This window comes from Meyerozyma guilliermondii, genomic scaffold (assembly GCF_000149425.1).
Source record: "Meyerozyma guilliermondii ATCC 6260 scaffold_1 genomic scaffold, whole genome shotgun sequence".
Taxonomy (NCBI): Eukaryota; Fungi; Ascomycota; class Pichiomycetes; order Serinales; family Debaryomycetaceae; genus Meyerozyma; species Meyerozyma guilliermondii.
In genome coordinates this window covers 1,993,270-2,011,394 of record NW_001809800.1, presented here as the reverse complement: position 1 = coordinate 2,011,394, position 18,125 = coordinate 1,993,270, and the positions used below count along the sequence as shown (strand labels likewise).

At 44.5% G+C, this 18,125-nt stretch overlaps 12 protein-coding genes across 12 annotated transcripts; 7 read left to right on the top strand and 5 right to left on the bottom strand. All coding sequences in view use genetic code 12, as the record gives it.

The window, feature by feature from the left end:
• Positions 1-150: 150 nt before the first annotated feature.
• PGUG_01160 (bifunctional fructose-2,6-bisphosphate 2-phosphatase/6-phosphofructo-2-kinase) lies at positions 151-1,761 on the top strand (the record flags this gene model as incomplete). Its single annotated transcript, XM_001487733.1, has 1 exon — positions 151-1,761. The coding sequence occupies one exon, from the start codon at positions 151-153 to the stop codon at positions 1,759-1,761; it is 1,611 nt and encodes a 536-aa protein (XP_001487783.2).
• Positions 1,762-1,912: 151 nt separating this feature from the next.
• On the top strand, positions 1,913-2,218 carry PGUG_01159 (chromatin DNA-binding EKC/KEOPS complex subunit; the record flags this gene model as incomplete). The annotated part of the gene is made up of 1 exon (XM_001487732.1): positions 1,913-2,218. One exon carries the CDS (start codon positions 1,913-1,915, stop codon positions 2,216-2,218), a length of 306 nt encoding a protein of 101 aa, XP_001487782.1.
• Positions 2,219-2,455: 237 nt separating this feature from the next.
• On the bottom strand, positions 2,456-2,815 carry PGUG_01158 (prefolding complex chaperone subunit; the record flags this gene model as incomplete). Its single annotated transcript, XM_001487731.1, has 1 exon — positions 2,456-2,815. The coding sequence occupies one exon, from the start codon at positions 2,813-2,815 to the stop codon at positions 2,456-2,458; it is 360 nt and encodes a 119-aa protein (XP_001487781.2).
• Positions 2,816-2,925: 110 nt separating this feature from the next.
• Positions 2,926-3,972, top strand: PGUG_01157 (ATP synthase complex assembly protein; the record flags this gene model as incomplete). The annotated part of the gene is made up of 1 exon (XM_001487730.1): positions 2,926-3,972. The coding sequence occupies one exon, from the start codon at positions 2,926-2,928 to the stop codon at positions 3,970-3,972; it is 1,047 nt and encodes a 348-aa protein (XP_001487780.2).
• A 683-nt stretch (positions 3,973-4,655) lies between these two features.
• Positions 4,656-7,331, top strand: PSY2 (Psy2p; the record flags this gene model as incomplete). The annotated part of the gene is made up of 1 exon (XM_001487729.1): positions 4,656-7,331. The coding sequence occupies one exon, from the start codon at positions 4,656-4,658 to the stop codon at positions 7,329-7,331; it is 2,676 nt and encodes an 891-aa protein (XP_001487779.2).
• A 73-nt stretch (positions 7,332-7,404) lies between these two features.
• On the top strand, positions 7,405-8,262 carry PGUG_01155 (uncharacterized protein; the record flags this gene model as incomplete). Its single annotated transcript, XM_001487728.1, has 1 exon — positions 7,405-8,262. One exon carries the CDS (start codon positions 7,405-7,407, stop codon positions 8,260-8,262), a length of 858 nt encoding a protein of 285 aa, XP_001487778.2.
• A 226-nt stretch (positions 8,263-8,488) lies between these two features.
• Positions 8,489-9,583, top strand: AGE3 (Age3p; the record flags this gene model as incomplete). The annotated part of the gene is made up of 1 exon (XM_001487727.1): positions 8,489-9,583. The coding sequence occupies one exon, from the start codon at positions 8,489-8,491 to the stop codon at positions 9,581-9,583; it is 1,095 nt and encodes a 364-aa protein (XP_001487777.2).
• A 46-nt stretch (positions 9,584-9,629) lies between these two features.
• CWH8 (Cwh8p) lies at positions 9,630-10,316 on the bottom strand (the record flags this gene model as incomplete). Its single annotated transcript, XM_001487726.1, has 1 exon — positions 9,630-10,316. The coding sequence occupies one exon, from the start codon at positions 10,314-10,316 to the stop codon at positions 9,630-9,632; it is 687 nt and encodes a 228-aa protein (XP_001487776.2).
• Positions 10,317-11,000: 684 nt separating this feature from the next.
• PGUG_01152 (karyopherin beta) lies at positions 11,001-13,604 on the bottom strand (the record flags this gene model as incomplete). The annotated part of the gene is made up of 1 exon (XM_001487725.1): positions 11,001-13,604. The coding sequence occupies one exon, from the start codon at positions 13,602-13,604 to the stop codon at positions 11,001-11,003; it is 2,604 nt and encodes an 867-aa protein (XP_001487775.2).
• A 470-nt stretch (positions 13,605-14,074) lies between these two features.
• On the bottom strand, positions 14,075-15,355 carry SEP7 (septin; the record flags this gene model as incomplete). Its single annotated transcript, XM_001487724.1, has 1 exon — positions 14,075-15,355. One exon carries the CDS (start codon positions 15,353-15,355, stop codon positions 14,075-14,077), a length of 1,281 nt encoding a protein of 426 aa, XP_001487774.2.
• Positions 15,356-16,001: 646 nt separating this feature from the next.
• PGUG_01150 (NADHX epimerase) lies at positions 16,002-16,727 on the top strand (the record flags this gene model as incomplete). The annotated part of the gene is made up of 1 exon (XM_001487723.1): positions 16,002-16,727. The coding sequence occupies one exon, from the start codon at positions 16,002-16,004 to the stop codon at positions 16,725-16,727; it is 726 nt and encodes a 241-aa protein (XP_001487773.1).
• Positions 16,728-16,762: 35 nt separating this feature from the next.
• On the bottom strand, positions 16,763-17,995 carry PGUG_01149 (uncharacterized protein; the record flags this gene model as incomplete). Its single annotated transcript, XM_001487722.1, has 1 exon — positions 16,763-17,995. One exon carries the CDS (start codon positions 17,993-17,995, stop codon positions 16,763-16,765), a length of 1,233 nt encoding a protein of 410 aa, XP_001487772.2.
• Positions 17,996-18,125: the final 130 nt, after the last annotated feature.

Below are 18,125 nucleotides of genomic sequence, written 5' to 3'. Positions count from 1 at the left end.
GTGTAATTGAGACTGTCAGAAAACTGTTGTAGAGTGTTGCTAGTTCTGATCTTTTTGATTTTGTCTCGCTTCCTCTCCTGCACCTACCCCAGTCGTGCGGTTCCAATCGCCGGGGCGTCTCTTGCTAACACCAACTACACAATCTTTCCTATGACTGACGAAGGAGAGATTTTTAACGGGTTTGGTTCGTCACCTTTGGAGCGCAATCCGTCGCAATCTGGAAAAAGAACAAAGAAAAGGTGGTCTTTCCACAATAATAATAAGCCAAATTTGGTCGATCTTCTTTCGTCCAAAGGCAGAGGCCAGCGAAGAATGAGTGATGTTACCGGGGTCGATGGTGTCCACAAGGAAATCGATCCCTACCACATATCTCCAGCTCAGTTGTACTCCACGGAATCTGGCCGGTTGTTTCATGCTGGAAAAATCTGTATTGCATTGGCAGGATTACCAGGTCGGGGTAAGACCCATTTGTCTGTTTCGTTAACAAGATATTTGAGATGGCTCGGCGTCAAGACCCATTCGTTCCATTTGGGTGACTACCGTCGTGCCAGTGCGGTTCTGGACCTCCATCATGAACTATTTATGCCAGAACCAGAAGAACGAGAGGCTAACGAAATGCGCAATAGAATTGTGGATGAATGTGTAAACGATATGCTTAATTTTTTCGAAAAAGATAAGGGCCAAGTTGCCATCTACGACGCTGTCAATGCCCTTCCGGAAGACCGACTCAAATTGAGCCAGAAATTTCTGTCGGCAAACATCCAGGTTTTATTTATTGAATCATCGGTAACCGACGACTCCATCATCATGAGAAATATGGAATCGGCAGCACGCTCGTCTCCCGACTATGTCAATTGGGATTATGAAAAGGCATACAAAGATTACAGTGATCGCATCAAATTTCTAACTCCATACTACCAGGAAATGGGTACTAAAGACGCTGAAAATAGCTTATCTTACATCAAATTCATCAACTTTGGTGACCGCATTGAACTCCACAACTCCAACTATGGCTATTTGATCAACAAAGTGGTGTTTTTCCTTATGAACTCGCGCATCAAACTGGGATCGGTATTCTTCGCCAGATGCTACAAGAACTCTCTTGAATATACCCAAGATCCTCCGCTTGACGACGAGGGAGACAAGTACGCCCGAAACTTAACCAAGACATTGTTGAATCATTTGGCTAAAGAGGGTAAGGCATATGCCAAGCACCTCAATCAAACCAGCACTGAACGTCCCAAAGTTCAGAGAGAGTACTCGGTGGAAGAAAGACATCCAGCTGCTGGTGTAGATGGAGTCGATGAAAACTCGCTCGTGGTGTGGACTTCTGTCAAAAAACGTACCATGGAGACCACCAAGTACTTTACTGAAAAAGGTGTGAATATAAGGCACCGGATACAGCTTTCACAAAAAAACCCAGGAGTGGTGGGAGGAATGAATGAAGCAGAGATCGAAAAGAAATTTCCTTCAGAATATGCCCTGTTTAAACAAGATCCTTATCACCATCGGTTTTCTCGTGCTGAGCTGTACCATGATCTTGCAATCAAGATTGAGCCATTGATTCTCGAAATGGAAAGAATGAGCGGTGATATATTGATCATAGCAGACGATACCGTATTGAAAGTTTTCTATGGGTACTTGATGTCTTGTTCGTGTTATGACATACCGTCATTGAACTTTTCCACTGACGAGATCATCGAGATCCGGTTCAATGCCTACTCCAATTCCGCCAGAGTGATTCCCATAGAGAGTAATTAGTGATGATAATGACCATTCAGTACAAATGAACGAAATTTATTCTTGTATTCTTGTATTCTTGTATTAGTGTATTCTGTATATTTCGTATTCTGTATATTCTTGTATTCTAAATTTGTAGTCTGATAGCAGCTCGCATCGCGCATCGATAATTATGGTAGCCTCACCCACGGCAGTGTATGTCGCTCCAGACGGTACGCAGAAACAGTTTGACGTAGGAAAGGGACCCCATTCGACCAGTGGAACCAGCACAAAGATATCTGACGTGGTTATCAATGCTGGCGGAGAAGATAGAGACAAGCCATCTGAAGCTAAAGACACCCCATTGGGACATTTACGAGCCGAATTGACCACTTTACAAGACCAAGTCAATGTGTTTTTGACACAAAGAATGAAAGGGGGTGACGAGGATATGGAGAGAAGAGTCTTAGATGGAGGAGATGAGGAGGAGGAGGAGTAAATAGAGGAATGAAAATTATGAATACAACTGGAAAGAAATCAGACAATTTATGGAAATGAATCAGAAAGTTTGAGTAAAGTGAATCAGACAGTTTGCGATCTGGTCAATATGAATACTCATTAATAGAAAAAATGTGGCAGTATGGTATAGTATTTATTGCCAGAAATCGATTCTGAATAATTTATGGTCTATGGTCTTATTAGTTAGTATGGCTGATGGTAACATGATCGAACTCGATCATTTCTTTCCCACCAATTGTGTCATGTTATCGATGGTCTTTTCCAATGTGGTTTCCAAGTACGCTTTCTTCTTTTCCAAACTCAGCTTGGAATCGGTGAATTCCTTCTCGTCAGCCTCGATGGTTTGGAGATAATCTGACACCGGTACTTGAACAAAAGTCTTTCCAACGCCTTCCCACACGCCTTCATTGTTCTTACAGAGCCCACTAAGGTCCTTTTGTGTCTTTTGGATGATATTCAAGTTGGTTACTGTCCTCTCCAACTGAAGATTACACATGGAGAGTTCAGCTCTAGACTTGTTGAGCTGGCTGTCCATCTCCATGAGAAGCTTTTGTAGTGCCTGGGGATTGACCGACATGATGCTATGATTTAGAATGCCTTAATTTATACTCAAACCACTCAAAGTCAATCGATTTTCACCAGATCAGTTCTCGCGCGAAATTCATCTTTCTTCACCAACTTCTCACTATGCTATTACGAGGTCTTGGCAGACGTGCCACGCCCATGTTGCTGAAATCCAGTGCCGTGGCTGGTACTCGCCTCTTCAGTGCGTCCACGCGTTTCAGGGCCACTCTGACTCCTGTAGGACCCGAGGTGGCCATCGAATCCAATGTCAAGTCAGAGACCAATCGATTGGAAAAGACACTTCTGCGGTTCTGGGAAAAGGTAGATGCGAAATACAACGATGCCACCAACTCCTACGAAGTCCAGCTTGACGGAAAAACCCTCAAAACTCCATTGGGTTACAAATTGGCCGTTCCTGCTACCAAGAAACAGTTGGCACATTTGATCGCTCATGAGTGGGCCAACGTTCCAGAACTCAAAATCAAACATGGTTCGCTTCCGTTGACGTCGTTGGCGTCTCGAGCAATAGACTTGCAAAACACAAACGAGGGAGATTCCGATGCAATTGCCAAAGTGGGCCGGTTGGAAGATATAAGACTCAATCTTCTCAAGTACCTCGATACCGATACTTGTCTTATTTTCACCACTTTAGACGAGTACGAAGGCAAGCTTAGAGCCCGGCAAGACGAACTCTACCTACCACTCATCAAAGAATACGAAGATTTTTTCACAAAGTATGCTCATGATAGGAAGCTTCTTCCTCAAGACATGAAAGTCGAATTGAACTCTCTTGATTGTGAAACCGACGGGCTCCGTGGAAACGAACAGTCCATCACCACCCAGAACGTAGTACTGCATTGGCTAGAACTGCTACCCATCTACGACTTGGTAGCACTTGAGAAAGCCATCTTGGCTTCCAAGTCGTTTCTCTGTGGTGCTTCCGTGTTGCGTGCTAGTTGTTCGGACCTCAATATTATGCAAAAGTTGTACCAGGTGAATAAAACCACCAAAGACGATTACTTTATCAAAAGTATCGACGAAATTGTGGAGCTTGGAAATCTTGAAACCATTTTCCAGACTGAGCAATGGGGAGAAGTCGAGGACACTCACGACGTGGATAAGGTTGAATGGTTGCGAAGCTTGACCAGTGCTGCGTTGGTTGTGCACTAATGTAAATAGGTCTTTCATTCCAGAAAAAGTAAATTGGTAACTTATACTAGAATAGATGCAATATAGTGCCATTGATAGCAGGTAGCCTGTACGATAAGTGAAAAATAGCCTGTAGTATGATTAATAGTTTTTGTGCTTGTGCCATTGGTAGCTTACGTGGCTTGTAGGTGCCATAAAAGTATAAACCATCATATCCATCTTACCACCATAAATGCCATTTTCTACAATATTGCAAAATTATACAATACTACTACCACCACAAACCACAATCTAATCCACAATACAACACCCACCAAGTCATATACTGCAACCACCAGCCAAATCTTGCTGTACAAATCTTCTCCCAATTGCACTATTTCCCATCTCATCAGTTTCCATCTTTATCGCGCTCGCCGCCGCGCGCGTGATGTCAAACAGCATATCGTACTTTTCTGACATTGTAATCGAAAATTCACATACCGCTAAAAGCGAGTGGCTGAAACAGACCGATACTTCCCTGGGGCCCTATATCTCAAGTCCGAAGTATACACCTTCCGTATAGCCTACAACTTAATTCCGGACCCCTACAGCACCATTCTCAACACGCCCGGACATATTTGAACTTTCGTTTTAGCGTGTTAATTTCTAGTTACCGAGTATAAAATACACCAAAAGCCGTGTTCCTGGGCAAGAAACATAGTGCCATGTCGAAACCTCGAAGAGTGAAGGTTTATTTGCTCGATGGAGACGACTGGTTGGACCATGGGACAGGTTATTGTGTTGGAGAAATGGAGGAAGACACCAAGAAAGCATACTTTACAGTGCGTAACGAAGTCGATTCTGATGATATAATTCTAAAATCATGTCTTGAGGGTAACATTCAGTACCAGCGACAACAAGAAACTCTCATAGTGTGGACCGATAGTTCAGGCAAAGACCTTGCATTGTCGTTCCAAGAAACAGAAGGTTGTGCTGATCTCTGTGAATTCATTATCCACGCACAACAAGAGAACTATAGTCCGCAAATCAGTCTCTACTATGTCATCCCAAATGTGGAAAGCACTCTGACTTGTGATGTCACAGAGTTAATTACCGGCCCTATATCGTACCCTCCCGACCCCACCCGCACCAACTTGGACGAGTGCCTTGAAGTCATCATCCGTGGCTCTTCCTCGCAATTTTCCCGGTCCAAAATCACAGACTACGTCAAGGAGAAAAATTACTTGAAATTGCTAATCAACCTAATGACTTCCATCGAAGCAGAAATGGACGAGCTGGGGTTCCTGGAAGCCAACGAGAACATCACCGGCCAAACAGAATCCAACGACTCCCATCCATCAAAGGTTTCCATCACAACTACATCCACCTCTATATCTGATACCTCAAAGAGTACTTCCACCGTCACTGACAACACCGAAATAAGCGCTGGATCTGAAGTCGTCGAGCCTCCAGTAGCACAATCTACCTCGAATTCAAACTCAGGAAACACCACCATGACCGAACAAATACTGCCCTTCAAGCTTCTCATTCTAATAGCAGAGATAGTTAAGACTTTAATACTCTACAATGAAGCGGGCATAATAGAGGACTTCACATCATCGGAAGAAAAAATTTATGGGCTCTCAGGTATTCTAGAATATGACTCTGACCCTAAGGCTGACTACCGCGGATTCCTCAGTGATAAAACTAAGCTACAAATGGTTATCGACGTGCCATGTAGTGATGCTCAGCTTGGACTATTTAAGCGAGACTTCTTTCTCAACTTCTTACGAGACGTGGCGTTACAGAGTTGCATTGATGAACAGGCTTTCAACATATTGTCCTCCATAATATATCTCAACCAGGTGGAAATCATACAATTTTTGGTTGACAGTGATAACTTTCTTCCCAAACTTTTCGAGTCGTACAAGGATCCATCGCTGGACGGTGAAATACGACGAAATGGGGTGAAGATGCTACACCAATATGTGATGATAGCCAAATCTCTTCAGACGCACCAAAAGTTGGACTTCTTTTCGGCTTTGGTTAAATCGGGATTATTTTCCATGATTAGGTTTGCCTTAGAAGACGTTGATATTAACATCAGAATACTCGGCACAGAGCTCATTGTGATTATTATCGAGCAAGATGTTTGTTTGGTAAACTCCATAGATAAAGATGAGGCAATAGACTTGTCAGATCCTCCCAGCAATGATTTCGTGGAGGAAAAGGTCATCGAGAAGGAGAACCATACGCGCTTGAAACTAGCGGACGACATGACGCTCATTCATATACTAGTAAGGTTGCTTCTTAGCGATAAGAATGCTGGCTTGAAACTACAAGCTTTAGAGGCATTGAAGATGTTGCTAGATACAAACATTGCCGATAGTGATTCATTTAATGGCACCACTAATGGCGAGAACGCAAACCACATTGGTTCACGGGGTATTCAAAAAGCAGAAAAGTCCAACGGTGAAGCGGCATTTTCAAGATTGGCCTCCAATGGTACACAATCTCCAACTTATAATGGGTCTATCAACACCGCCAACTATTTCTCTGCGTTTTATTCCAAGGCAGCACCAGAACTATTTGGCCCCGTTGTTGACCTCAATCACAAAGCGGATGCCTTTGTCGTCACCAGAGTAAAACTGGACGAACTTTTATATCAGCACTTGTGTGACTTGATAACTTTTTGCTGGCGTGAGCACGAGAGGGCAACATCCGCTGAATTCTTTTTGAGCAACAATGTCATCAATGGTGTTGCTAGATTGATCGGAGCGCCCGTCAAAATAACAGTAAGAGTTGCAGCACTAAGATGTTTGAAAAATATTCTTCTATCCAATGAGCTGGTTCTCTTTCAACATATTATACGAAACAAGATTCTCGACAACTACTTTGAATTTTTCAAAAGTGTTGCCCAAAAAAATAACTTGGCTAACTCCACATGTCTACTGTTTTTGGACACGATACACAAGCAATGTGATCGACGATACAATGCACACGATAGGTCTGGATATAGACTGTTGGCAGTTTACATTGTTGAGAAATATGAGGACTTTATTCTTAGTCTTTCATATTTTGAAGCCGGAAAGGAACTTATCAAGGTGATTAAAAAAGGCACAGAAAACGGGTTTGTGGATACTTCAGAGCCACATACGGAAGTTACGGTCGATTCGGATGTGGAGAACTTGGCTACAGAAAACAACTGTCAATACGCTACTCATTCTAGTCCACCTGAGACTGTGCAAACAAGCATGTTTCAACATATTGAAACGGATATGAGATGTTCTCAAATAGACAAACGTGGAAGAGAATCCGAAGATAAAGAAGAGATACCTACGAAGGAACGCAAGTTGTCTATTGGCGAACTGGTTGCAGTAGGTTCGGGTAGTTCCACGTGATATATGAGGTGCGGCGGTAAGTTGTACCCGCGGTTTACCATAGTGCGGGGGAGACTTTTCTTCATCTTTAACCATGTCTTCGAAAGTTAGTACAGAGGTATGGAAGCCCGACTTGTTCAAGGGAAAGGTAGTGTTTGTCACTGGAGGTGCAGGATCGATTTGCAGAGTGCAAACTGAAGCATTGGTGATTCTCGGTGCCGATGCTGCCATTGTGGGAAGAAACCCAGCCAAGACAGATGCCGCCGCTGTTGAAATTGCAAAGCTTCGTCCAGGAGCAAAGGTAATTCTGTGTTCCAATACCGACGTGAGAGATGTGAAGCTGATTGCCAAAGCGGTTGAAAAAACTGTCAATGAATTGGGACGAATTGATTTCGTGATTGCTGGTGCTGCTGGAAATTTCCTCAGTGATTTCAATCACCTTTCGTCAAATGCATTCAAGTCAGTGGTGGACATTGACTTGTTGGGCTCTTACAACACTGTCAAAGCCACTTTTGAGCAGCTCAGAAAGAACAAAGGTGCGGTTATCTTTGTCAGTGCTACATTGCACTACTATGGTATCCCATTCCAAGTCCATGTTGGTGCAGCCAAGGCTGGAGTGGATGCTCTCTCCAATGCATTGGCTGTCGAATTGGGACCATTGGGTATTCGGTGTAACTGTATTGCTCCAGGAGGCATTGATGGTACCGAGGGAATGCTGAGGTTATTGAAAGACAAGCAAACGTTTATCGATAAGGTTCCACTTCATAGAATGGGGACCACGAAAGACATTGCCGATACTACAGTTTTCTTGTTTTCACCGGCTGCGTCATATATTACAGGAACCGTTCTGGTTGTGGATGGTGGTTCTTGGCACTTGGGAAGCAGTCACGGTGGTGAAGGTTACCCTGTTCTTATCAAACAAAAGAACTCTGAAACAGTAACGAAGCTTTAGGTTAATTATTTCGAGAAAAATGAGATAATACGTGTCAAAAGTGCCGAAATTATGACAACGAAGTGAGTTGAGTGGGAGCTCCAAGATTCGTACTGAGTGTATCTGTGCTAGTTCTTTGTCCATACATCTTTAACTTCCATACCTTGTAGCCGTACGAAATGAGACCCAAACACCAGGCGTTACAGTGTCAACATCTCAAAATTTCAAGATAGCGACGCATCCAAGAATGGGCATAGATCCAGAAACGCGAAGAAAGCTATTGGGGCTCCAAAAAACTGGAGAAAACAAGAAATGCTTTGACTGCGCCGCCCCAAATCCACAGTGGGCCACTCCAAAATTTGGTATTTTTATCTGTCTCGAATGTGCCGGAATCCACAGAGGACTCGGAGTTCATATATCGTTCGTGAGGTCGATAACCATGGACCAATTCAAGCCTGAGGAGGTGCTCAAGTTGGAAAACGGAGGTAATGCCAATCTTCGCGAATATTTTACTGCAAATGGTGTTGACTTGAACCTCCCAGCCAAATTGAAATACGACAATTATGTGGCTGAAGACTACAAAGAGAAGCTTAACTGTGAAATCGAAGGAAGAGAATTCGTGCCTAAGGATCATACGGGAGAAAAGTTGCCCGACATCAACAGCGTTGGCGTATCTGCTGGTATTAATGGTTCATACAAGGACGATGTTTCACAAGATCCTATTCTGAGTCGTCGCAGTACACCGAACCAACCTGGGTTAACTGGTGAGCAAAAAGTCAAAAATGAGGCGTATTTCGCTCAATTGGGCTCAAAGAACAACTCAAGACCGGAAGATGTCCCTCCGTCACAAGGTGGAAAGTACGGTGGATTTGGCAACACTCCAACACCAGCAGCATCCAGTAGAAACGGCGGTACGTTATCACTGTTTGACATGGAAACTTTCCAAAAGGACCCATTGGGCACACTCACGAAAGGATGGGGTTTGTTCTCGAGCACGGTGGCCAAGTCCATGAATGAGGTGCACGAGTCGGTGATCAAGCCTGGCTATACTCAGCTCCAAGAAAGCGATATTGGCGCGGAAGCCAAAAGAGCCATGGCCCAGTTTGGCCAAAAGATGCAAGAAACAGGAAAGTATGGACAGGAGACATTCCAGCTGTTCACCAAGGACCGCCAACCTGTTGACTCCAAGTTTGGTAAATTGTTCGACGGATTGAGTGTTGAAGAGAGTAATGTTCAACCGGCATTTGGATTCGAGAAGCCCAAGGAAAAAACCAAGTTACAAGGAATGGGCAGAAAGCGCCAGGAAGACACCAAGGGCGATGACAAATGGGATGACTTTTAATAATCTACGATTTGGTAAATGTCTTCATAACTCATTTTATTCAACTCTATGCGAGAGGGTTCTTCTCCAGCAAATATAAATTATACTCATCTTTGAACGTGCTGTAGCAATGGAAATAGCTGTCTTTGATGTAAAAATACTTCATGGCCCGCCACGAAAGTACCCAGTCTACCAAACCCACGTCTCTTGCGACCGAAATGAGAACAAAGTAGATCAATCCCAAGAGAGCACCGAACATTACTCCCACAATGACCTGCTGAGGAGTGTGGTAGAGCAAGTAGACCCTTGAACCAGCCACTCCCATGGATACTAATGTCACAATTACACAGCCAATGGCCTTTTGAACAGGTTGAAAATACTCGATTTTGAAAATGAAGATGCATGCAAAATAACTGGCAAAAAACCCCATAAACTGCGAATGTGCCGAGGGCATACCGTATGTCAAGCTGTAGGATCCCGTTCCAAAGTCCTTGTGGAAATCTGGACGTGGTTGTCGTACAACTCGCTTGATAATTTTGTTTGTGATTTCACCAACTAAGTGACCAGCAACGACGATCACCGGTTCGATTTCTCGGGTGAGGAGAAACCAAGAGGTGTAGAACACCATGGTGTATATTGGAAGGAGTGACAAGTGCACAGAAAACAACGCGATGATGTCTTTTGGATCATAAAGAACGTAGGTGTGATCGTAAGGCACCGGTTTGTACTTGTCAAACTTTTCGAATGTTGGCATTTTCAATCCAAAGCAACTTTGTAACTAAATTCTAAACCTCGAGTCACTTGGAAGGAGTACCAGGTCGATGTGGTCGATGGTTAGACCCACTGGAGTGTGCTCTTTATAAACATTTTTCAGGCGAAGAATTTGTCCCAAAACGGTGCATATGCAGGCTGTCTGCAACTCTTTGTTCTAACAATAGGCCACAATAGAGCACGTCGTACTGCGAACAGAAGGAGGTAAAACGCGTGGAAACTTACTGCAGCTAGAGAAAAGAGAGCCAAGAGAAAGTGATAAGAATAAATTTTATATGAGGTGAAATAAGAGTTTGAATAGTGTATGTACTCCTTCAAAGTTATCAAGAGATGCCATATTCGGCGATGCCATTAATTTAATTAATTTGACGAATCCGGTCACTTCTACGGAAAAATAGTACCGGCAAGCGAATATCGGCCTGTACATAATTTTCAATTAATTGACCCAATGAGGTTAAAATTGTGCGTATATGTTGCAGCATCGCGCACAAGGGGGAGATAGCGAAGAATGGCCCAGGAAGGCTTTTTTACGAATAAATCGCGTCCTATTTGCGTGGGCTAGGCAACATGTGGTCTCGGAGCAGAAAAAATTGATAATATATTGATTTATTATATCAATGATTAGTTCAATGTTTTAAGCTATGTAGTCGTAATTAACACTGTCTTCTCAAGATATTTGGCGCTTTTGTTGGTCACGGGCCCATCTAGCGGCATCCTTTGTAGATGCTCCAAATACTGCACTGCTACGAGTACGCTTGATAAAATCGGTAACCCAAGGTGCTTGGTAAGCTTGGGCAAATTCCTTATTGGGGAACATGGCTGCAAGATCTCCTAGTAAACCCACCGCCAGTCTTGCTACCAGTTCAGTTGCAGCCAAGGTGATTTCTTCCGCAACTGCTTTCAAGAACAGGAAAATGTTGGCAACGTAAGGATATATTTGTTGTGGTGCGTCAGACATGCCTCCCACTATTCCAACGTAACAATCCAATACTGCTTCCTTAACACTCAAAACGTACTCCATTGTTTCCAAGGAACCATCTTCAATCTCTATTGATGAAGCTGATGAGCACACTTGCATCACAAACTCCAAATATGGCTGGAATGCTAGACCAATACAAGTTGCAATGTCACCGAAACAAGATAAAATTGCAGGACGAAGCTCACGACGAACCTCCGCATTGTTCAAGTTAGCTCCTAATATAGGCATGAACCCATCGAGGTATGGAACAAGCGACTGACCAAGTGCATGAGCTAAATCAGCCACCAATCCGACTGCCGTAGTACATGCTGGAGAAGCAGGGTTTTGCAATGCACTCGTCAATACAGGACCGAAAGCATCCATATACTTCATGAACTCGGCACCACCAACTGACCCTGCCACTGCGGAAACCGCCAAATACAAATCCTCTTCAATTGCCTTGTTAGTAGTGAGAAGCTTGAGGAACAACTGCATCAAGTTATCGGCAGGTGCACCCGCAACCTGAGGACCCATACGTCGAATTGCAGATGTTATGAGTGCAAGAAGGGAAATTTGAAGATCATCAGCAGGAGCCAACGCCGCGGAAGCATCCTGGGAAGCATTTGATGAGGCACTGGCAGCAGCCTCCAAACGGACCACCGCTTCAGTTGCAATATTTTGCACAGCACCCATGCAATCGTTGGCACTATAAGTCACAAGAGCCGACAATGCTTCGTATGCTGCGCCACGTACACCGTATTCATTCTCTCCGCAAGAAAGTTGCATCAAGATTGGCACCACTCCTTCGTAAAAAGGCAGCAAAGCCGAGGTATTTTGGGATGAAGCGTCGGCACACAATTGCTCTGCCAAATTCATAAGCGTCCAACAGCAGTTTGTAGCCACCTTTGGGTGATCTTGTAAGCCGGCAACGACCGCCTGAATTAACAGAGGAAGCTGCTGAGCATCTATGGCATCAACCACCAAGTCGGCAATACGCCCCAAACACCATGCAACCGTCTCCTTTACGGCGAGAGAAGAATCACCTATAAGCGACAAGATCGGTGGTAATGCTTGTTGAATGAGACCAGCCAACTGCTGGTGGTCAGGACCGTCTAGAATGGACCCAAATGCCATCACTGCAGCTTCTCGTTGACGCCAACCGTCTTCACCTTCAACAGTGATGTTGGATGCAACAAATTGCAAAACTGGCTCAACTACATAACCGGCGCAGTTCTGAGCAAAAAGAGACAAACATGCACCAGCAGCCATGGCCACCGACCAATCGTCATCCTCTGGATCTTCGTTTTGTCGAGTCAACAATGTGAGAAGCGTAGGCAACACATCTCTGAGGGCAACCAAGGCAAAGTTGTAACTCACCATTTCAGGACCCACGGCGTCTGGACCGTACTCATCTCTTTGTATCGCGATTTCTAATTCCTCTTCACATACAGTGGACCAGAATTCCACCGCCATGCATGCAACGTTGTCATCACCACTCTGCATTCCTGACACTGTTAACCCATACAATGCCTTTTCCATGTAAAGCGCCATAAACCTATAGTAGAGCGCCATGATTCTAGCAAGACACCCAAATGCACTGGCTTGGATTTCACGGTTGTTCGCTTGCGTAGCTTCACAAACCACTTGCATAATATAATTGCGTTCACCTTCACGAGCAAAGTTGAATTTGATAAACTCCAACGAGTTCACCAACGCATTCAAAGCAGTAAGACGAACAACAGCAGAAGGTTCGTTGCTTTGAACTCCTTGAACAATTGCTATAAGAATACCATTAGCTTGAGCCACAATTGCCTCGTTGTTAGGGTCAGCGCTTTCGCATATATATCCAATTGTCAACAAAGACGCTTTCTTTACATGGACAGGTTTCTCGGTCTTTGTGTTCTCGATCATAAGCGGTATAAGTTCAGGCCACTCGTTACGGGGCAATTCGATATCAGCAAGCGCTGCTACCAACTGAGCAGCAGATCCTGCTACACGGTCATCTTGCGACCATAAGGCTTTGATAGCCGAATCCTTGATGTTTGTCTTGGCAGAACTGTCTAACGCTATCCACCTTGCTTGTTGTTCCTGCTTGGTCTTTGCTGCCTTGGACGTGAGCTGATTCTTGAGTCCAATACCTGCCAACATACGAACCTCCGTACGGGCTTCTTCGTTGGACAAAGCCTGGGTAAGCAAACTGAGATACTCTACAAAGTGCTCTCTTGCCGCCTGGTTGAGCTGTTCTTCAGCTTCAGCACGTTTAGCTGGATCGGGATTGAGAAGGGCATTCTCAAGGATGTTTAAAATATCCATTATAGTGGTGTGAGTATGCAAGGCCGTATGGGACAAGTGGCTAGTTCTTGTGTGATGAGTATTATATCCGAAAATCAGGTGAAAAACACAGCTTTGGCGTCGTCTAATCTGAAATTAATGTTGTGAAATGACCAAAGCAATCGGCAAAAAGGAATATATCTGGAGCTCCAGTACAAGGTCAAGGATTTTTGTGATATCCAAGAGCGTACAGGTATCTGCGGATGACTCAATGAGATCAATAAGTTGATCTATCGAGATGTGTGCTACGGAAATATAATCCTTTGATTTACCGTACGCTCACTTTCAAAACGACGACGGGTCGTGCGCGACACATACGGACCTGGTGTCTACTAACGAACATACGAAGACGGACAATTACCGCCAAAAGTGGTTTATTGTCTGTTATATAGATAGGTATCTCATTGTATCTTGACGCCAATATTAGCATTCGTCAAGCTTGTACGCTTTTGCTACGATTCACTTATCACTGAATGTAAGTCTGTAATCGTCTCTTCCTTTTTTATAGTTGAACGAGGCACTTCCAGGTTCACGGTTGCATCTTGACTGCCCTCAGGTAGTTGTTCTTGCTGCTGCCTCCTTTCTTTCTCTTGTTCTAATTGCTGTTTCTCCTCTCGTTGTTGCTGAAGAAGTAGTCTACTTTCTTCCTGCTTTTGCTGAAGTATTCTTTCCGCTTCAAGTTGCTTCATCAACAACTTTTCCTTCGCCTTCAATTCAGCTGCCTTCTGCTCCAAGAGGGCAGCACGAGCGGCAAGTTCCTTGGCACTTGCCATCTCCATTTCTTCCAATTTTTGCTGACGTTCAAGTATACGTTCGTGTCGAATCACATACGGCACTGTTTCCGATATTTGCCTCAATTGGTGTCTCTGAGGCCCAATGGACAAGCGCTTGAAAGCGGTATTGTTCAGGTCGAGGTTACGCTCCATTCCAGGTTGTTTCATAGACAAAGATGAAGTGGAGGAATGTAATGAAGCGTTGTCGCGAAGTCGAGGTGAAGGCATTTCATCGACATCGTCCAAGAGCATGGACTTGGATTTTTTGTACTTTGCGTCGGACGAGATAGAGCTGGTTTCGTCTGCATCGTCGGGAATTGCCGAAGAGGACGTCAACTGTGCCAAATTGGAAAGTGATGGTACGGTACCAGCCATCTCTTTACGATCGGGTTGCTGTTCGACGCTGTCATGAAACTCGTCATCCTCTTCAGGAGTGTAGGAAGTACCGGTTACCTTGGTCAATCGTTCTGTTCTGTAGGTTTCGTACAAGAAATCGTGGGTTAAATCCTTCAAGTCCTGGAGATGAGAGCCCAAGAGAACAGATCTGAGGAGAACAAAATCACTGTAGCGGGTGTCTTCTATGTCGACCAAGCCCCATGGATACTTTCTGGCGCGGATGTTTCTGGTGATACCGGTTTTCCTGTCGGTGGTGGAGTATTCGTCTTCGGATGCGATGATAGCAAAAGGTTGTAATTTACTCAACATCTTGCATTCTTCAATCAAGTCACGGTCCTCATCCTCATCGTATTCACTTAAGAAATTGTCGAATTGGAACACAGGTACGTTGAAACGGTTTATATCTGTCTTGATCTGTTTTTTAAAATGTTTGAGTTCTGCCTCGGTGAACGAATCGGCCTTGCTCACCACCGGTATAACATTGACAAACTTGGACAATCGCTTCATGCACGCAATATCTATCTCGCGCAAGCCATGGCCGGTGTTGCTTATAAAGTACAACATTACATGGACACGAGTATCGACAATCTCGGGTTACGTTTGATGCGAGTCTCTTCAGCCAACACGAGATCGAATTGCTGTCTCAAATAATTCTCGATTTCCACAAAGCACATCTCATTATTAAGGTTGTCTCCAAATCCAGGTGTGTCCAAAATGGTCAACAAAAGCTTTCCTCCATCTTCATCTACCATTTCTACACGAGTTTCCGTCAAGGCAATGCCGGGCTCTTCATGTGCCGAATGGGCATTGAACTCATTTCTTGTCAAGGCTGCGGTACTGGGCAACGACACTGACTTTGCTGAAGTGAAAGCAAGGGTTTTAGTCTCAGAAACAACATTGGATTTTTGATAGCGATGCGAAACAACTGGCTTGTTGACGAGAGCATTTATAAACGTAGATTTTCCAGTTCCCGATTCTCCCACAACCATAAAAGTGAATTTCACACCTTTCTTGGCGTCCTTTCTATAGTTGATCATAGGAGAGTGGGTCATGGATGGCGAGTCAAAAGTGTACAGATGATCCATATTGATTTCAGAGCCAACGTCAACACGCTGCCGCGACGTGTGCGCGCGGTGCAGGAGTACTGCAGATAAATACACCGCTATTCAAATCAGTTGATTGCGAAACGGTTCCGTTGATTGATCGAACGATGATCTTGAAAACATTATCTTCTAAAGCGGCCGCCCAGCTCGATGCAGACCTTATGTCCTCGGGAGCATTCTCCTTAGACCAATTGATGGAATTGGCTGGACTTTCAGTGGCAAGTGCTGTTTATAAGCAGTATCCTCCAACCCCAGCCAAGAACAAGTTGTTGGTTCTTGTGGGTCCCGGCAACAATGGCGGTGACGGGTTGGTGGCTAGCAGGCACTTGAAGCTTTGGGGCTATGATCCAGTTCTTTTTTATCCGAAAAAATCTACAAAACAGCCGTTATATCAACGTCTTGTTACCCAGTTGCAGCAACTAAAAGTACCAGAAATCGACCAATTAGACGAGGTGAAGAAATTAGCGGGAGACTCCTCAGTAGTGGCTATCATCGATACACTTTTCGGTTTCTCGTTTAAACCCCCTATTCGACCACCATTTGACGAATTAATTGGGTATTTGGCTTCTTCTGGTGACTCGGTTGCTCCTATCGTCTCGGTAGATATACCTTCTGGTTGGGACGTAGACAGTGGCCCCACAGACAACAACGCTCTTCAACCCAAAATGCTCGTTAGCTTGACCGCTCCCAAACCATGTGCTACCTATTTCAATGCCAAGGATAAAGTGCACTACTTGGGTGGTCGGTTTATCAATGATGAAGTGGCTGCAAAATACGACATTGCAGACTTGATCGATTTATACAAGGGGGACGAACTAATTGTCAAACTATAGCTTGTTTTGTATTGGAATCGTGTCGTTTATGTGGTTCATATGTATGCAAAGCGATTGCAACGCTCGTCTGGTGTGGCTGGTAGCTGCTTGCTGGAGAGCACTCTTTTCCATGGCTCTTGGTACCGCGACGACGACACCAAAAGCATAGTCCGTTTTGTATCTTCAGTCTTGGGCTTGGCTGCAAACTTTGCCAGCTGAAAGTCGGGTGCTGCTGTGACACAGCGGGGCTGAATGGGTGGTCTTTGAAGACCGGTGGCCATGGTTTTTGGTGCAAGCAATGATGCCAGGGGAAACCTTGTACTCTCATAGACTTTTGATGAGTCAAGACAATACTCGAATGGCTTTCGAAGTACAGTGGCTTTGATCTCCGCCTTGGACTCTTGAAGAGAATTGCTGGAGACTCTCGATGCCTTACTTTGAGCGGAAGATAACGACTGGTGATCAGTACATTTGCGAGGCTGTCTTTTTCGCAATTTTAATTGGGGAAGCGGCGCAAGAGGCAATTCAGGTAGACTTTTTTCTGATCTGGTCAGAAGCTGTCGTCCTTGAAGTTCATCGTCGCTGAAAAGACTGTCGGTAGTAACCCCGGATAACGTATAGACATCCGGATCAACGATTCTTTCGTATTTGGATATAATGCTGTCTGAGCTCTCCGAAACATAAGTGTCGACAAACTGGAGGATTCTCAGACTGGTTCCAGACATACTACTGGCATTGGTTCCACTGCTCAATGAAAATTGTGAGTCCGAGTCGTGCGAGCTTAAAGATGCTGCTTTTTGTTTGGGAGGCAACGACATGTGTGGCTCGTTGAATGTTGGAAACGATGGTGATTGTGATGGTAATTGTGACGATGATTGTGGTAATTGTGATGGTACCTGTGGTAATTGTGATGGTAAATGTGGTAATTGTGACGGGACGGGTGCTGGTGATTTTGATGGAACTGGCGGCAATTCAGAAAATACCCGTGCTGGAGTTCCTGAAGGCTTAGGCCTTGAAGTTGGAGACATTAGTGTTGGCTTTTTTGGAACGCTAGGCAATTGTTTGAGATTTGCAGGCATACTCACGGCTCGAGGCTTTGGAGTATGTGTCACAAATCTTGCTAGTCGGCCGTTTTTAAACACTGGAAGTTCGGGAGGTAGATCGCTCATGCTGAGCTGGCCCCCGTGGTAGCTGGATACAGCATGACTCAAGTCGATATTCAAGATATTTGCTGGTACTTGTGCGGGGGTATCGTAACTGCTCAAACGTTGCTTATTGTCTATTTTCATGTTTCAGCAAGAACCGGGTTACGAATATCAAGCTTTGAGGCACTTCTGCACATGGACATTCTTTATACTGTAATCGAAGGCGCTGGTTGTGTTATTCTTAGAACCGAGAAGGCTGGTAACAATACTGGAC